Consider the following 18,134-nt stretch of genomic DNA (forward strand, 5'->3'; position numbering starts at 1 on the left):
GTTATTGCATAGTAAGCATACTAAAACCCAACATTGTTCCATGGTACTCAAGTGACAGGGAACCGTGTGGTATCGTGTGCTAGAGTTTAAGGTGGGTTGGGATGGTGCAGCATGTACTTTCGTAGCCAAACGTCATCGAGGAAGTCGCCGGCCATGGCTACGGCCTCGGCAGCAAGTCCGATGTTGTTGCTGTCTGGTAAGTTATCCACAACTGCCACCAAGCATAGGCTCGCAGTTTCCTTCCTGTTGGCTGGGCGAGAGAACTCTTCAGACTCGCAGCAGTCTGCGTGCTCGGATCCCTCGGTATCGCCTACACATCTGTTTTAGCGGAAGGCATGCCCTGGGCATCAGCAATGATGGCGCGGGTCCGAGACATATCCACCTGCGTCGTAGCGGTTTGGCTCCTTCGACGGTTAAAGGAGAAGATTTCGCCAGTGGCGTTCGACGTACAAGTATCCAGATCTGTAAACCATTCTCCATGCTTTGCGTGGTCAGTCGCTCCCAGCAACTATTTCATGAACAGGCAGTTCCTTCATGCCTTCACAGCGGTGCCGATCCAGACCTTCAACGACTCTCGTTCTTGTAATGTCACTCACAACAATGGTTGAAGACAAAGCTTCGCCAGCCCGTCAACCAAAGCAAGTTACTTCAACGTTTTGGTGGTCGCATCTGTCCCAAAAAGACTAAGGTTCAGGTGCCGAACGTCTCACAAAGACTTTTCCCTCCATGCCGCCGTCGCGCCACGCCCGGAAGCGCCCGCTGTGGTTCGTGTGGGACCCGGCGGGCATCGTCATCGCGGCCTTCGCGTGGGTGCTGCTCTTCGCGCTGCTGGGGGCCGTGCTCACGTCCATCTCGCAGTGGGTGGGGCTGCTGTCGCTCATGGGGGCGACCGAGGGCCTCTGGTTCACGGGGCTCTTCGCCATGTGCCTCTGGTGCCACGTCGTGGTGGCCACCAGCAACCCGGGCACGGTGCCGTTCAAGCTCAAGGGGATGGCGCCGCCTGGAGCTAGCAGCGACGAGGAGGAGGAATTGGAGGAAGGCGAAGACGTGGAGGAGGTGGAGGAGGAGATGCTTCTCAACGAGTACGAGGAGACGGAGGACGACGGCTCGCTGCTCATCTACTGCGACGAGTGCGAGATCTACCGACCGACAAGGTGCAGGCAACAATGGCGAAGGCTATGAAGCTGGGTGTTTTGTGGACTGATGGTGATGTGATGTACAGGGCAATGCACTGTCACACGTGCGAGCGGTGCATCGTACTGCAAGACCATCATTGGTACGGATGTGCTTGGGTGTGTTTTATAGTTATCGCGCCGTGGCTGACGGTGCATTTGTCTGTTGCAGCCCGTGGGTGAACAACTGCGTGGGCATCGGCAACCAGAAGGCGTTCCTGCTGATGCTGCTGTACGTGACGGCCACGAGTGTGCAGGCGGCGCTGCTGGTGCTGATGCAGTACATCATGTGCTCGCGGGGCAAGTACTCGTGCGGCCTGCAGAACGACCAGTTCCCGGGCAAGTTGGGCGGCTGGATCCTTGCGGCCGCGGCCGTGTTCGGGCTCTTTTGCTCGCTCATGCTGGCCATGGAGCTGTACAATATATATCAGGACCCACTGTTCACGATGATCGCCAACCAGCTCTCGGCCCGCCGCGGCGGCGACAAGTCGCAGTCAACACTGGAGCGGCATCTGAGTGTCATCTGCGGGACAGACGGCATGCGGGCGTCGTGGTTCTTTCCTCCGCCCGAGCGGCGCGCGCTGCACGACATGGAGATTGTGCAGGGCTTCCGGTGTCGCCCCGAGGATGCGGACGTCTGCTAGCACCGGGGAGGATGTGTGCATGACTACTTCCTTTAACGCCACTTTCGTTGGCATTACTACATGTAGCTGCAGTACAAATGTAGGTCTCCACAACTCGCCCACACGGAGTCAGAAGCCACTTATACCAGCTTGCTGGTTTACCAGCCTCACAAATTTTAATTCGTCACGAAATGTATTCACAGTGCAGGTAACGTCCAGGAGTCGGAGCGTGTGCAAAGAGCAGCGAAAAACTTTGCTCATCAGAAGTTTTAAGGTAGTAAACAGGCTTTTGAGAGTTTCCGTTCGGGTATGTAGTTCTAATAGTACTACCGAAATAATAGTTTGTATGGGATAACTCCAAACTTTTACCTAGAGATGTTGCTAACAGCGATAAATTATCGCCGATAATTGAACTGGAAAGCGGACGCATCCTAAAGGAGCAGTAACATTGCCTGCTTCAGGAGATTGGTACTGTACTAGTGATAATTTTCATGGTACTACATGGACATTCACGAAACAAAAAATGTATTGTGCTGATTGCAGTAGACAGTGTATCGTCACGACTTCCTTATTTCGCTTTAAACGCCGCCGGGTTACGTGCTTTGGCCCGTGTGGCTAGCTCGAAAAACCTTTCGTAGTTACCGATCTCTCCCCGCTATTCCCCCACGGACATCTCCTGCATCTGCTTGCCTTCGACTGCAAGAATTGTGAGGGGCTTCCCAAAAGCTGCAGGTGTGTGGCTTAAGTCCCAACGCGGCCACTAAAGAATATGCAACGGATTTTATACAAAGTCTATTAGAAGTACGCACGTCTACTTTACTTAGATATTTGTATTTGTTGCGGTTTAGTCGGCTACCTACTCCCGGAGACGCGCACTGCTGTATCTCCGCCTACGGTGGTCGTATTGCTAGATCTCTAGGATATGAGCCCGCGATAGGCGCCCAACCACTTCACTTAGATAGTTTTAGGTTGTGGCGCATCTGCATCACAGAGGGCTGCATCTGAACATTTTTGTTTTAAGTAACCATGCAAAACTTGCACTTCCAGGACAAAAGTACAAGTAGAAAATGATCTCCGAGCCAAAGCCCAGCAACCTTGTTAATTTTAAATTACACCTTTGCCTGGCCAAATACACTTTTGCCCAGCAAGTTGGCCTGAAATTCAACTAAAGCTGTCAAGTTCATTTTGGGTTGTTGAAGATGCTAATGATTTTCCCAAACTAACAAGTGCCACTATAGGAAATGAAATGAAATGAGATACATTTTCGCGTAGCCGAAGTTATACCTGCGCTAGACTCAATTTTGCTAGTCGGCGGCATAGAGTGGTGTCCGCATATGTCGGGTCTCCCGCTGCAGGCAGCGAGTCGAGGATTGATGTCATGAGTGTCTTCCATCTTGTATTGTCCAGTGCTAGTTGTCCAAGTTCGTCAAGATCGCGCGCGCAGCGCAGTCGGTATCCGGAGCCACTTGAAACGAGGTCTGCGTCCAGTACTAGAGGCAACGTTGTGCGCGGTCGGCCGCGCCACTTAGCTGCATCGCTCGGAGCAAAGTAGGCCGCCATTTGAACGTACGCCGGGATCTCAGGGCGCCGCAGGATGTGGCCAAAGAGGCCACACCTGGACGCCGTGATCCGGTGTCGGAGCGGCCGCTCGTTGCAGATCTCGTAGAGGCCTTGATTGGAGACGTGGCGAGGGTAGCGGGTGTTGAGTACGTTGCGTAGCTGCCGACGGTGAAAGCTCTCCAGGCTGTGGAGCTCTGACTGCGTCAGAGCACAGGTCCCGCTGTTGTAGAGTAGAACCGGCAACACGTAGCAGTTGTAGAGGCGAATCCTGGTCTTGTCCGTCGTGACGTGCAGTCGCAGCCACACCGCCCAGAGCCGATTGAGGGCCGCTGTTGCCAGTGACTTTTCGTCTGTTGATATCTTCGGCATCGCCGAGTAGTGATCCGAGCATTTTAGTTGATCGCCATGTCTCCTTCGCGGCTCGGGTGTGTCTGGTTTCGCCTGCTGGTCGGACGTGCCGTTGAATCCTTGTAAGCTCGGTCTTGGAAACATTCATCTGGAGCGACCATCGCGCGAGGATCGCCGGTGCGCGCTCGAGGATGAGGTCGACCACTGCCGAGTCGCGGCAGATGAAGTCTGCGTCGTCTGCGTAAACCACCATTTGCTCCAGGAGCTGGAATGGGACATCTAGTTCTCTAGCTACATCTCTAAGAGCTGCCTCTAAGTAAACTACAAATAACATTGGCGAGAGTGAGTCGCCCTGAGGGGTGCCCGTATTACTCTTGAATGGAGCGAGCGTTTTGGACCCTGCTCGAAGTGCCAGCGTGGTGTTAGTCAGGAGCGTCCGGATAAGTCGGACGTCATCACGGGTCAGGAAGGTCTCCAGAACCTAGAGAAGCCGCTGCCGGTCGATAGTGTCGAATGCCCTGGAGAGGTCGACGCCGAGGACGTGAATATTTTCTTGGTAGCGTTGGGCCCGGGCACAAAGCCATCGATGTGTCCATACCGCGTCAGCGGTGTTGCGTATTTTTCTGAAGCCGCTCTGGTTGGGCGACAGAAAGCGGTCTACTGCTGGGGAGATCCGCCGGAGTGCAACTAGCGAGACAGCTTTCCTGATGCTGTTTAGGATGACGATTGGGCGGAGACTTGAGCATGCCCCGCGCGGTTTGTTCGGCTTAGGGAGGCACAGCAGCGTGCTTGCCCCGGGTCGAGAGGTTCTCCACGTTCAAAACTTTTGTTCAGCAGAGTAGCAAGGCGCGGAGCCAGCTCATCAGCTCCATATTTGAGGAGCTCGGCTGGGATGTCGTCGGGGCCAGACGCTCGGCGGTTATTTAGTTGACGTAGCGCTTGGCGGACCTCGTCGGCCGTGATGGGGCAGTCGAGTACGCGGGTTTCATGGTCAGGAGCGATGGGTGATCGCGTAGGTATGGCCAACTGGGTCTGAAAGTGTGAGCAAACACGGGTGTTAGTCGTAGCCTGGCGAAGTATATACTTACCTGTAGAGTCGCGCAGCATTAGCGGATCGGCTTGTCTCGGTTTGATCGCGCGCACAGCTTCGTAAAACTGAGCTGTGTCGCTGAGGCTTTCGATCTGGCAGAATTTTTCGTCGAGTTCCTGGTTAGCGAGGTCACGACACCGATACTTGATCTGATGTAAGATTGCGTTGCGTTCTCGGTGGAGAGCGCTTGTGCTTGTGCTGCGATCATTGTAGATGCGTAGCTGGAGAGCTCGTTGGCGGGCCGAGAGCTCTCGGAGAACGGCATCGTCGTATCTGTGGTGTCGTTGGCGCCGGGAGCTGAAGTAGACTGTCGTTTCGGCTGTCTGCTTGACTAGGTCGAGGGTCGTTTTCCACTGCATGGGGGTGGAGAGTGTGTCGGCGTCCTTGTTGTTGGCAAGGGCGTGCTGCAGCGCAATGCTGTACTTGGCTCGGGTCTCTTCGTCGTGGATGAGCTGGTCACGTGCGAGTCGGAGGGGGCGTTCGGTGCGCTGATGGGGCTTGAATCGTAATCTCTGAGAGTGTTGAAGCACGAAGTCCGCCGTAACGAGTTTATGGTCGGACGGAGTGTTGGTTCCACCCCAGGATTGAGCGTCCATGCAAAAGCGCCTGCAGTTCTGTGGACAGAGGATATAATCGATCTGATTGTAGATGCAGACATCGGTCCTGTGTTGGATCCAAGTGGTCTTGTGCTTCGCGCGTTTTTGGAATGCTGTGTTAGTGGCAAAGAGACGAAACGAGTCACAAAAGTTAGCTAGAGCATGGCCGTTGCGGTTGCGCACTTCTCGTGCGTGTGGCCCCAGGAAGGATTCGCCGCTTTGTGCAGTATCAGTTGGAGGACGCCGATGCGGTCACAGTGAGCCCAGTAGCGCCACAGGTATGGTCGCAGGCGTGCTGAGACGGCAAAGCCGACGCCGTGGTTTTCCTGTGTAGCGGGTAGAGTTAGTAGAGTGTAGTCACCGATGAACTTCCGACCGAGTGTGGGTATCTTGGTCTCTTGGAGGCCAAGGACGTCGACTTTGTAGCGCTGGAGATCTCGTGGTAGTGTGTCATATTGCCTGCGGTGCGAGTTGAGCGACTGGACATTAAACGTGCCTACACGGAGGCGGTTAGTCTGGTTAGGACGAGATGGAGGAGGGGGTTTGACAGCGGGGACTGCTGGTGAGCGGAGGCTGATACCCGCAAAGGACTTGCAGATGCCCGAGAGCACCTGCCGGAAGCCCGAGACCAGCATCATGCTGGCCACGCGTTCCGGGGGAGGACGTCACCCCAACCCCTCCAAAAAGCCACTATAGGAGTTGCAACAAAAGCTGCCTTAGAGCGAATTTGTGTTTCTGAAAATAATTGTCCCTCCAGCTCTCGACTCGATGGACTGCTGCGCGTTGCTGCTGTTGTGGGGTTTGTACTGCTTGCAGCCAGGGTATGTGTCATATATAATGAGTATTCAATATTCAGTGAGATTTGAAATGATATATGACGTATCTAACTGATTGGCATTCTACCTGATATAATATTGATGCTTAAAATTATCAATATTAACTATACTGTAAAACCTCTAATTGTGCCCCTGGGATCCTAACTTTTAGACGGGGATATTTAATCAGACACTGCTCTTTTTGCTAGCACCCCACCCTCAAATAATGCCCCGCCGCCCTTGCATGATTGTAGATTTAAACCAGAAGCTAGGGAATCAATCTAAAACCAATTCAAAAATCAGCTTTTATCCTTGGTTTAACGTTACACGCAAACCGCTAAATTTAGTTAAAGTTACATGCAATACAGTGTCCAGGAAATGAAGGTAACTATCTCTAAGTGAATACATCTCACCTTTGCAGCCCAAAAATAAACACGACGGTAACTACATAACCCTTCTTATGTTAGGCCGACAACAAGAAACTTCACACTGCCAATAAAGGTTCATATTCGAATGGAGGGGGGGTACTAAGATTGGGAGGGGTTCTATATTTTTTTAGTAGAGAGTGGGGTACTATTAGAGGGTGCGGCTCATTTAGAGGTTTTGCAGTATACTCGAAAAATGTCATTGGTACCAAGTTAACATTACCCCCTGCCCTCGGCAGCTACACCGCCTGCAAAACTATTAATAAAAGGGCCGGGCCAAAACAAGGGGGCAACAGGCAGCTCAAAACAGGGATCTGGCAGCTCGAGGGGGTGGGGGTGCTGGGGTGACTCCCACCCCCCACCCTAGTTGGATGGCGGTCCGCCCCTGGCTGTCTCCTTCTCGTTCAACTTGGCTGGGTCTGTCGCCCGGGGACTGCTGGAGGGTCCCATTGAGCTGGTGCTTACTAAGCACCAAAGACTAAGCACTGCTTAGTCTTTGATCAACGTCGCCGAGAAAAAATCTCGGCAGCCTTCAGCCTCACGTTCCTGTTGATCATTGCCGTTGCGTCGACTTCCAGCGTTTTTGAGCTCATGGCGGGGAGCACTACGAGTAATGCAGGCACGGCTTCTCGGGTACTCGACTAGTAGTAGGCTACATTAAGCAGGGCAGATACCACCAGCAGCCAATTGCTGCTGCGCGACTGAAGCACGTTGAAGCGCTCGGCTGACGGCAAAGCGGCGCTCGGAATCCAGGCGCCGAAGATCGGGCCGCGAGTCGTGGCACGTAATCGGCGTAAACGCCCGCGGGAACGCGGTCAAGCCATTTGCCTGTCTCGGATCAAGCCATCGGCCTCGGGAGCGCAGCCATGTTGGATGAAGGTCGGAGCAGCCGCGCCGCCTGCAAAATGGAGACTTGCAGGCACCGATCCGCTGGTCGGCGATCCTCGGTCTCCGCTGCTCTGCACCGAGAAATGGGCCTTCACCGGTGACATGAGCCCCGCCGACCGTCTCTGCGCCCGGCAACGCCAAGCAGCGTGCTTTGAGGCGGGCCCGGGTCGGACGAGTGGCCGCCGGCGCCTCGACGCCTCGACCAACCGTCGTTGCCAGCGCAGTCTGTGCTGGCAGCAAGACTGCTCCGTCGAGCCAGCCCGACCAGCGTGCGGTAGACCGCGGCACGGCGCGCGAATATCGTGTCGGGGGATGACTGCACATGGGGCGAGCAAGAGCAAGAGCAGTGCTCCGAGCCAAACGTTGCCTTTCAGTTTTCCTATAGGCCTTAAAACGAGTTTGTCAGCGCTCTATCAGACTCTTAGCACTACACGATTTTGCTATGATACACTTGTCGAAGACTGAGGTCGTTCCAGCCGAGATTAGCTACTCGCTATTGAAGGTGATCTTCGTTAAATACTTTAGCAAGTCTGAATAGCTTAGCTCGGGGCGCAGGATTGATCTAATCGGTAGTTTGGCGCTATATCGGAAATTTCACAATAGACCTGCTCAATGACTCGCAACCACCCAGCACGCTGTGCTTGTCGGTCAAACTGGACACTTCTGGCCTTACTTGGCGCCGGTCTCGACATCACCTACAGTGGCGCCGAGTCCACTTGTGTACCTGGTTAACTAACAAACGACATGCCTGCATACAGTGGAGCTCGAGCGCCCCGCGAAGAAGCAGTCGACAGTTACCTGGTTAATTTAGCTCAATGAAGCCCAGCCTGCACGGCGTGCGTCTGCTGCTAGCCTGCCGCGAGCTTCGATGCGAAGAAGCGTGACCGCAAGCGTTGCGGTCCTCATCCGTAGCATGTTCCGCATCCGTCGCGACATCGAAGGAGCAGGTGCAGGGGGATGATAATGACGCGACAGTGTTTAGCATCTTAAACAAGTGAGCCTAAGTAGTCTGCCCGAAGAGATTAAGCGACTTTGTGTGTGCCATGCACTCGATTAGAACCGAGTAAAATACTGAGTGACTTCGGAAATATCAAATCTCCGTTGCTTTGTTGCTTTCCCCACCATTTCACTTTGCAACGAACCAAATCACTGAGTAGGCACAAATACAGCAACGAATTTCGCAATAGATCACCTACTCGGTTTGAGTTCTTATGTACACTGGACGTCGCATTTGCTCTGGCGCAATCGCACGTAATCGGAGGGACAGAGCCGGGTCATAAAGACCCATTTTCATAAGTGAGTCAATAATTGGGCTCCAAAGAGTTTCGAGCTGCTTTGGGCGTACACCTTGCTATTGCAGGCAGGGTTCGATACTAGTAGATAGCGGGCGCACACGCTGAAGAGGAAGCTGTTTCGCATCGGGGCTTGACCCAGTCATTATCGCTCCTCACCGACAAGGCACTGCGAGAGAGGGAAATAGAGCGAGATACCTCTGCGAGATAAGAAGACAGCATGATTGTGTGTTTGTAGAATCCAATGCTCGTTGATCCCGGAGAGCATCGCTCATAATTGTAGTGTATTGCGCGAATGCGCAGTAGCTGCGGTGACCGCACCAGTAAGTAGCTCGGTCAGTTCTCATTTCCTCCTCTGCTGTCCGCGCGTCATGTGCAAACGTTACTCTGTTTCTGCCCTTCGAATGAACTAGCAAATTGTATTTGCCAAATTCACTACAGTAGATACGCCCATACAATATCCTACACTTCGAGTCCGGCAATGCGATACAACTGTAACTTAAATACAGCGGTAAGATTATATTAGCAGCGGGATGCTCCTGATGTGACTGACGATTTCGCGTTGTCTTCGCTGTACATGGTAAGGCTTACGAAACACGGGATATGATACCGGTAACAGGGCCCCACGGCAGTATATCTCTTGGTACCACGGCACTACTAGTCATTACCTGGTGTGAATAAGCTGACAAGGTGGTCAAGGTATATGCCTTCCCGATTTGGCCCAGAATCCTGCCTCGATAGCCAGTCGTCTGCAACAACGCAGGTTTTGCACGTTCCAGACTGGCTGGCATGCAGTTGATAACAGGACACCGTCACTAAACACTTCGGGTGGTGGGCTACAATGGAGACACCCAGTTCTGCCGCGATCGATTTCTCGTTGTGAAGTTGCGCGACTTTTTAGTTAAGATTTACAGCACCCCTGGCAGTCAGTCGGTGGTTTCGCTCCCGACAACGCCTCCACTGACCAGCGTACAGCCAAGAGAGACGTGCATGTCGGAGTGTATATACACTTGCTACCCGATACCAGTCTGTCTTGATACCCGAGGAGGTTACTTTCGGGTTGTTGTGATCGTTTTGGCTTCCGAGGAAATCTCGAGCCTTTCGACGGAATAGTTCGACTTTGAGTCGGCAGATTAACGTTGCACCGCTACATTCCCCTGCAATCCGACTGCTCAAAACGCGCTGACAGCACGCTGCTCAAGCTATCCAAGCTGTTAGATAGTCGACTAGTGCCCGTCGAAGAGGCCAGCGTGAATTTGCTGTTAGTAGCGCTCGGCGGCATTCCAGCTCGGATCTGGAACCAAATCATGTCCGCCTGATAGTTGAAATATCGTGACCGCGAGGACTTCCACGCAGCGAGGGCTAACGCGGTCGTTGAGGTGCTATTCGCGGTGTGTTTGCGCCGGTTTTCCTGCGATCATGGCGCGCGTCTTGCAGTTTTCTGCTCGTAATTGGGCGCTCTGAATGGGCCGTTCCGCCCCGGCCTTGCATTATTACAGCCCATTTTCGCAATACCTGCTATACTGCATATATCTCGGTCCACGCGACGTAAACCCCGAGCCACTTGCAGTTCTACCCTCCCTTCAGGAACACGTACCCTACCCTGATAGCGCCATTGACTGCAACCTTGTGAGCGCAAACACTCACTTCTTTCCGCCGGCAACATCGCTCATTCGCACATTTACCAGCAAGAGACCACAACTGCACACCCGTAGACTCACCCCCATGGCAGTGCTCCCGACGCGCGCCAGGGACGACGAGCCCGAGCACGTCGGGCCCGTCAAGACCATCGAGGACGAGAACCAACTGTTCGAGACCCAGCCCACCACCGACGAGGACGACGAGGACGAGCTCGCCGTGCGCGCCAAGCGCCTGTCCAGCGGGACGGCGGCCAGCAGCGACGGCGAGGCCCTCACGGGCGACGACAAGGAGCGCATCCGCGAGCTGCGCGAGCGCGTGCTGCAGGACGCCAACCGCGCGTCGTCGCCGTCCCCCGCGGCTGCAGCGGCGGCCAACAAGAACCACTTCCGACGCGCCACGACCGTCGCCGTACCGACGACGGGGCTCGTGCCCAAGAGAGACGCGCCCGAGAAGGACACGGACAGCGGCAGCGAGGCCGGCGAGACGCCCACGAGCCTGCGCCTGACGCGCTCCAAGAGCTGGGCCGGCTGCCCGCAGCGCGACGCCGCGCTGGAGGCCATCGAGCAGCGCCTGGTGCGCTTCCGCTTCTCCACGGCCGCGTCCGCGCGCGAAGTCGTGCGCGAGATGCACTCGCACCGCCTGCGCGAGTTCCCCGAGCAGGTCCTCATGACTGCGCCCATGGAGATGCAGGTCGGCAAGGTCTGGCGCCAGATGACGGTGCAAGTGGACCGCGACGGCGTCAACTGCCAGCGCGTGTCGCTCTTCCGCAAGAAGACCAAGGAGATCCAGATCGCCAAGGACGACCTGCTCGCCGCGGCCCTCACGCCCGGCAGCAAGACCAGCGTGGAATTGCACTTCATGCTGCCGGGCAACGGCAAGGAGCACCGCCGACTCATGCGCCGCTACCGCACGTTGACTCTGCGGTTCGGTGACGAGGAGACAGCTGCCAAGTTGGTGACATCGCTACAAACTTTCATCAAGTGGATGGCCCGTGTACCCGAGAATGTGACACGCCGCATCAAGGTGGTGGTGAACCCGCACTCCGGCCGCCGTCGTGGACGCAAGGTCTGGGAGCACTGGAGGCCGCTGCTGGAGTTCGCCGACATCCAGTGCGATGTGGAGGAGACGCAGTACAGCGGCCACGCCCGCGACATTGGCGCGGCGTTTGACCTGGAGATGAAGTACGAGGCCATCGTGTTCGTCGGCGGCGACGGCACCGTGAACGAGTTCATGAACGGCGTCTTCTCCCGAGAGGAGAGCGTGTGGCGCACGCTGGTTGCTACCACCCCGGTCTCGCTCATTTGCGCCGGCACAGATAACGCCTTCGGCAAGGGCGTGGGCACCCCGACTCACGCTTCGTCGGTGTACTGCATCATCAAACGCAAGATCCGCCCGCTGGACGTGATGACGTGCCAAGCCAGCAACGATGACGGCTCGACTCGCCTCGAGTTTGCCTGCACAGGTGTGAGCTACGGTATCGGCTCGGATATCGCTGTGGAGTCGGAGGCCACGCGATGGCTCGGCGTGCACCGCTACCTCTACCTCAAGATCAAGCGCGGCATTTTCGCGCCGCACAAGCACGAGGCCAAGGTCAGCTACATCCTGTCGGACAACACGCCGGTGGACCCCGAGACGGGCGAGCAGGTGCTGCGCACGTACTACGAGATCATGGACGATACTGCGCAGGACCAGCATAACGTGGAGCGCTGCAGTATCTACGACGACTCGGACCCGGACAGCAAGCAGTGGAAGGGCGACGCCGAGACCATTTTCCACCCTGCCAGCGAGGAGAAGTACGCTGGCCAGTGGCAGAGCTTCACGTCCGAGCTGACGTCGGCTGGCGGCTCCAACGTGTACTTCGAGACCAAGTACGCGCACCCGTCGGACGGCAACTTAGACCTGATCTACTCCCGTAAGGGCAACGTCATGCAGACGGCTGAGATCGCCGTACGCTACCTGTCGAACACGTTCCTCAAGTCGGAGCTTGTGGGCTACTACAAGGTGAAGGCCATGGTGATCGAGCCTATCGTCGAGGACGTGCTGAACGTGGACGGCGAGGTGTTCGCGGGCCCGGGCCCCTTCCGCATCGAGGTGGTGCCGCAGCTTCTGTGCGTGCTGTCCGAAAAGTAAGTTGCAACCTATCCATAATTGACGATTCATAACACACACACCCGAAGACGATAAAAAATGCCGTGGTGTAGTGCCGTCGGTAACATAGTGGCAGGACGTAGGCGCAGAGCACGATCGAAGGGCTCTAGGGGCAAGGCAGCGGGCGTCGAAGGCAGCGCCCGCCGCCGCAGGAGGGTAATCTAAAGTTCATACACGTAGTGAGTCAGAGAGATTTCGGAGCCATTGAACAATATGTGAAGGCGCACTTATGACTGAAAAACGGCTTTGAGGGTAATGCAAGGGCGAGGAGAATCCCGAAATCTCTCTAGTGATTGCTTATTCCCGAGACCTAAGCTCGCGTCCAGCAGTCTTGAAGTCGGCCGTCATCTTCCCGCCAATGGCCTTTACACGTCCAACCTGCCATCAGCACCCACTGCCGATCAAATTGGGCACTGGCGGGCATTCCGACAGCGGCAAACTGAGCACGCCCGATGCCTTCATATAGCTCAATGTTCGTGTTCGTCCTGCTAACACTGCGGATAAGGCATCGGATAAGACCACGTAGGGCAACGAGGTGAAAAGTATCTTCCAAGGCTAGCATAGCGTGTCAAATGGGCATTTGAATGCCAACGATGTAGCCATCGTGTCACGGATGGCTACATGTCGATAAACCTTTCAAGAGTGATATTTGTGACCTCATACAAAACGCAAGTCAAGTCGAAAAAAGCCCGATTGGTGAGAGGAAGATGTGGTTTCGGTACCGTTCATAGCACATTGAATAAGCCCCGCCACTTGACGAGGTAAGATCAATGCAGGCCCCTGATCACGACTCTATACGTACTGTACAAGCTGGTATTTTGCACGGGGGATGCAGTTTGGAAGCGCCGCCAAACTATTCGGGCGTGGTTTTGCTGCGTTTTTCATTGTGATCTCCGTAGAGGGGCGGTCGAGCGCGGCTAAAGGCGTCGGCATTGCTCTATTCAACATGCGGAAACGACTCATGTGGAGTAAGACCTTCTTTAGAACGGACATCTGCGGATGCATTCCATCGATCCTCCCAAAAAAGGAAATCGTAATCAGGAGCATTTGGTGCTATGCGGTACATACCATAACGGGGCTGACTGATGTCTCGGGTAGAAAGTCAAAGCTGCTTACCTCGTTCATCTGTGTGGCCTTGCGGATTGACACCTGCACAGTATAACTATTGAGGGGTGGCACCGTGGTGTTTGCCACATTTGTTGGTGTACACCACTTTGGGTACATGTGCCAGAGAACGGCCGCGACTGACGAAGTGACGTCGAGGTTTTTCATCCTGGCTCTTCGCGAGCCTGTCTGTCATGGCTGCACTTCTCGCCAGCACGCCCACGGCGCACGCGCGACTAAGAATTTCCTGCAACTGCCATCAGCGTGCGCGTTGCTGCACCGTTGGGCCCTGCTTGCCGGTGCCAGCGGCGGCTCGTCGCGCTGGACTGCGGACGGGCGCCGGGGCTGGCGTCGCGAGGTTTTTTGCGACACGAAAAAGGCCAGCGGCATCGTGTCGTCGCGTTGCACTCGTCTTCGCCAATGAAATTGCTCCAAATGCGAGAGCGGGCTAGGTGTGTCAAAACGCGGTGTGCTGGAAAGCCCGTCGCTCTTATAAGTGTACTTTGGGGTAATTCAGGCGTAGTCTTTCCGAGACGCGGGCAGGCTCGCCGTTCTCGCTCAGACGACGACGCAAGGGGGCCGTCACGAGCCAAGAGGAAGAGGCCCCGAGTACGACGGATAGACGGACGTCCAGTTCGGATTGTTGCGCTGGCCAAACGCCACCAGCCGCGCGGAGGTCGCCCAGCAGCAGCAGCGGTAGAGACTCGCCCACACTCGCCACCTGACCAGCACAGCGACAGGGGTACGTACATCCGTCGGTAGGAAGGGGGGAAGGGGAATGCCCGAGCCTCGGACGCACTGATCTTGACGTCAGACGGCAGTTCGTTCACTTGGGTAGAGCACGCGTGGGCTGACCTCTTGCTGTCCATCTATCTCCTCCGTCCTACCAGGCCGCCAGCCATGTCGTTCCGGTTCCCCCGATGGGGCCGCAAGAAGAACAAGAGCAAGGAGCCGCCCGTGGGGGGCAACAAGTACTACCCTGACGGCGCCTCCGCCGGGGGCGTCCCACGCGCGCCGCCCTCCGCGCCCGCCGGCCGCACCTACAGCAACGGCTCGGACTACCAGTCGCAGCAGTCGTGGCAGTCCAACGGCTCGATGCCCCCCGCGCCGGCGTCGGCGGACTACCAGAACTCGGGCGGGGGCCGCGCCGCGCCCTCCGCGAACCGCGGCGCGCCGCTGCCGTTCTCCCACCCGCTCTACGCCATGGACGCCGAGGGCATGATCCACCTCAAGGCCACGGGCAAGGGGCTCGACGACTCGGACCTGGCCGTGCACCAGGACGAGATCATCAACACGGTCGTCAAGTACGTGCAGGACTCGATGCGCAAGGAGCTGGGCTTCCGCGAGGTCTTCATCCCGGCCAACAGCACGCCCGAGGCGCCCGTCAAGGCTAACGTCTTCGTGTCGCGCAACTACGAGTCGTGCAAGAAGCTGCTGGTGTTCGTGGCCGTCAGCCGCGGCCTCTACCCGGGACTCTGGAGCCGCGGCCTCGTGCTGCACGCCGGCGTCAAGAGCGGCAGCATGCTCGAGTACTTCCGCAAGGCCATCGACGAGGGCTACGGCATCATCGTGGCCAACCCCAACAAGAACGTCATCGTCATGCGCGACGGCAAGCAGCGGCTGCAGATCCCCGGGTCTTCCAGCCCCGAGGAGCACATGGACTCGCTCTGGGACTCGTACGTCGCCCGGTCCTCCGCCAGGAGGGTCTACTTCCTCGGATACTCGTACGGAGGCGTGCTTATCAAGTACCTGCTGCAGTCCCGCGGCGACCAGCTCATGCGTCGCAACGGAGCCATCGCGCTGATCGAGTCGAGCCACCGTATCGAGGACGGCGACTCGCAGTCTGTCAAGTCCATCCTGGCGCACCGCACCATGTACTGGGAAAGCAACGACCAGCTCTTCCAGACCAAGCTGGACGGCGACGCCCCGCACCGTACCGGCTGCACGTGTCTGTCGGCGGGCCGGCCGCCGCGCGCGCACGCGAACCACTACTACGTCACTGCCTTCTGCATCAACAAGATCCAGGACGCGCTGTTCCGGTTCCTCGACACGCGGGACGCCACCACCTACGTCGCCGGCGAGAAGCCTGTGCCGGATCCACCTGCTTCGGCGCCGGCATACATGGGCAACGGTGCCGCCGCCCCAAGCGGCCCGCAGCTCGCGCGCCAGGAGTCCACCAGGCGTGAAGCCAACAACTCCAAGATGGGCACCAGTGAGAAGCACTGCAACCTGTGTCTGTTCCACTTCACGCTGTTCGACCGGCGTCACCACTGCCGCATGTGCCACCGCGCTGTCTGCAATGCGTGCTCGCGCGACCGTCTCTTCCTGCCCGGATCGAGTACGGCCCAGCGCGTGTGTACCGAGTGTGCGACGGAGGGTCCGCGCGGCAACAACAACAACAACAACAACAACACTAACAACACTAACAACAACCCGGCGGCCAACCAGCCTCCCCCGACCTACCCGCGCCTTAACCGCACGGCTAGCGACGCCGTGGCCACGACCAACTCCTCGCAGGATATGTCCCAGGCGCGCAACCGCTCGGACACGCAGATGTCGAACCAGGGCCGGTCAGAGTCGAACGCGCAGCCGCCTGGCAACTCGAAGCTCAGTGTGGAGGACTTCGACCTGCTGAAGGTGATCGGTAAGGGCGCCTTCGGTAAGGTCATGCTGGTGCGCAAGAAGGTGCCCGATGGATCGACGACCCCGAACGCCATCTACGCTATGAAGGTGCTAAAGAAGGCGTCCGTGTTCGCCAAGAACCAGGTGGAGCACACCAAGTCGGAGCGCCGTATCCTGCGCGATATCGACCACCCGTTCGTGGTGCGTCTGCGGTACGCGTTCCAGAACGAGGACAAGCTGTACCTGGTTATGGACTACTACAACGGCGGCTCTCTCTTCTTCCACCTGCGCAAGTCGCGCAAGTTCTCGGAGAAGCGCGCTCGCTTCTACGCTGCCCAGCTGCTGATGTCGATGTCTCACCTGCACGAGCTCAACATCGCCTACCGAGACCTCAAGCTGGAGAATATTCTGATGGACGACAAGGGTTTCATCGCCCTGACGGACTTCGGTCTGTCCAAGGAGAACGTGGACGTGCCCGACGGAGCCAAGACCTTCTGTGGTACGGCCGAGTACATTGCCCCCGAGCTGCTCAAGGGCCTGCCCTACGGTAAGGCTGTGGACTGGTGGGGCTTCGGCACGCTGCTGTATGAAATGATGACCGGCCAGACGCCCTTCTTTGACCGCAACCGGAAGCGCATGTTCCACAACATTCTGCACCGGGACGTTGTATTCACGCAGGCCTTCTCGGAGGACGCCAAGGATCTGCTGACCGGTCTGCTTCGCCGAGACCCGGCCAAGCGGTTAGGCTCCGGCCCCTCGGGCGTGCAGGAAATTATGGACCACCCCTTCTTCGCTAGCATCGACTTCGACAAGCTGCTGAAGCGCGAGGTGGAGCCGCCCTTCAAGCCCGTGGTGAACAGCGAGGCCGACACGGGCAACGTTGCCAACATCTTCACGCGCGAGATGGCGCGCGACTCGCCAGTGACGCAGGAGCTGGGCGCCACGCATCGCGCGCAGGCCCACTTCGACGGCTTCACGTACATGCCCGGCAACGAGCACCTGAACTAAGCAAGAGTTGACGGAAGGCGAAGGATACGGAAGGCCCCGGATTGTTAGACGACTACCCGCCCCCAAAGGACGCCGACGAAGTTGAGGGATGGAGGGAGCGAGCTGCATGGGGAAAGCTGCCGAGCCGAGCAAGTAGCAAGACCAGCGTGGTGAAGAAAAGTATGTCGGGCGTGGTCGTCTCGTGCGGTGGCAGCTTCGTTGGCAAAACCCGTTGCAGCGAGTGGGTAAAGGGAGACGACACGAGCGAGAGAGCCGTGTCGGTGTGTGTTGTGTACGAGAAGCGAGAAAGGGAAGGAAGAAGAGCAAGAGCGAGCGAGCTGACGAGAGGATGCACGACCTGCGCGTGGGTCGGAGATGAATGAAAAGCTAGCTCGGCGCTGAAGCGGAGATGCAGTGTAGCCTCCTACCAGCAAACTCGCCATTTTAGTTTTAGCTTTGCGAGTGGCATAAGATGAAAAAAGAGAAAGTGAATATCCATCCGTACGTCTGTAATCTCTCTCATGCGCTCCAAAGCACTACGTGTTCCATCATGCAGCTATACCCCTCAACAGGTATTGTCACCACTTCAACTTCAACTTTAACTCGGATCCAAGATTCGCCATTGCGAGCGTCATGCAGTGCAGTGAGTTGCGCGTATTCTTAGGCTGCAGGTCTTCCTCCACTTGCGCGATGCCTTATCGCACCTTGTGCGTCTTGTACTTGGTCAGAGTGCGATGGAGACTGCCTAAATATATGGGTATCATCCTGGGACTTGACGAAGCTCTCGCTCTTCTATTCAAGCCGAGGCTTCTATTCTCATGCA

At 56.7% G+C, this 18,134-nt stretch overlaps 4 protein-coding genes across 4 annotated transcripts; all 4 read left to right on the top strand.

Annotated features, from left to right (window-relative positions):
- Positions 1-726: 726 nt before the first annotated feature.
- On the top strand, positions 727-1,816 carry PHYSODRAFT_501851 (hypothetical protein; the record flags this gene model as incomplete). Its single annotated transcript, XM_009527802.1, has 4 exons — positions 727-969; positions 1,054-1,154; positions 1,223-1,276; positions 1,345-1,816. 4 exons carry the CDS (start codon positions 727-729, stop codon positions 1,814-1,816), a joined length of 870 nt encoding a protein of 289 aa, XP_009526097.1.
- Positions 1,817-11,161: 9,345 nt separating this feature from the next.
- PHYSODRAFT_380861 (hypothetical protein) lies at positions 11,162-11,599 on the top strand (the record flags this gene model as incomplete). Its single annotated transcript, XM_009527803.1, has 1 exon — positions 11,162-11,599. A coding segment is annotated over one exon (438 nt), but the record flags the coding sequence as incomplete, so codon positions are not given.
- Positions 11,600-11,854: 255 nt separating this feature from the next.
- PHYSODRAFT_502605 (hypothetical protein) lies at positions 11,855-12,580 on the top strand (the record flags this gene model as incomplete). Its single annotated transcript, XM_009527804.1, has 1 exon — positions 11,855-12,580. One exon carries the CDS (start codon positions 11,855-11,857, stop codon positions 12,578-12,580), a length of 726 nt encoding a protein of 241 aa, XP_009526099.1.
- Positions 12,581-14,602: 2,022 nt separating this feature from the next.
- On the top strand, positions 14,603-17,811 carry PHYSODRAFT_360424 (hypothetical protein; the record flags this gene model as incomplete). The annotated part of the gene is made up of 2 exons (XM_009527805.1): positions 14,603-16,525; positions 16,835-17,811. The coding sequence occupies 2 exons, from the start codon at positions 14,603-14,605 to the stop codon at positions 17,330-17,332; spliced, it is 2,421 nt and encodes an 806-aa protein (XP_009526100.1). The 3' UTR covers positions 17,333-17,811.
- Positions 17,812-18,134: the final 323 nt, after the last annotated feature.

The sequence above is a fragment of the Phytophthora sojae genome, assembly GCF_000149755.1.
Source record: "Phytophthora sojae unplaced genomic scaffold PHYSOscaffold_4, whole genome shotgun sequence".
NCBI classification, from domain to species: Eukaryota; Oomycota; class Peronosporomycetes; order Peronosporales; family Peronosporaceae; genus Phytophthora; species Phytophthora sojae.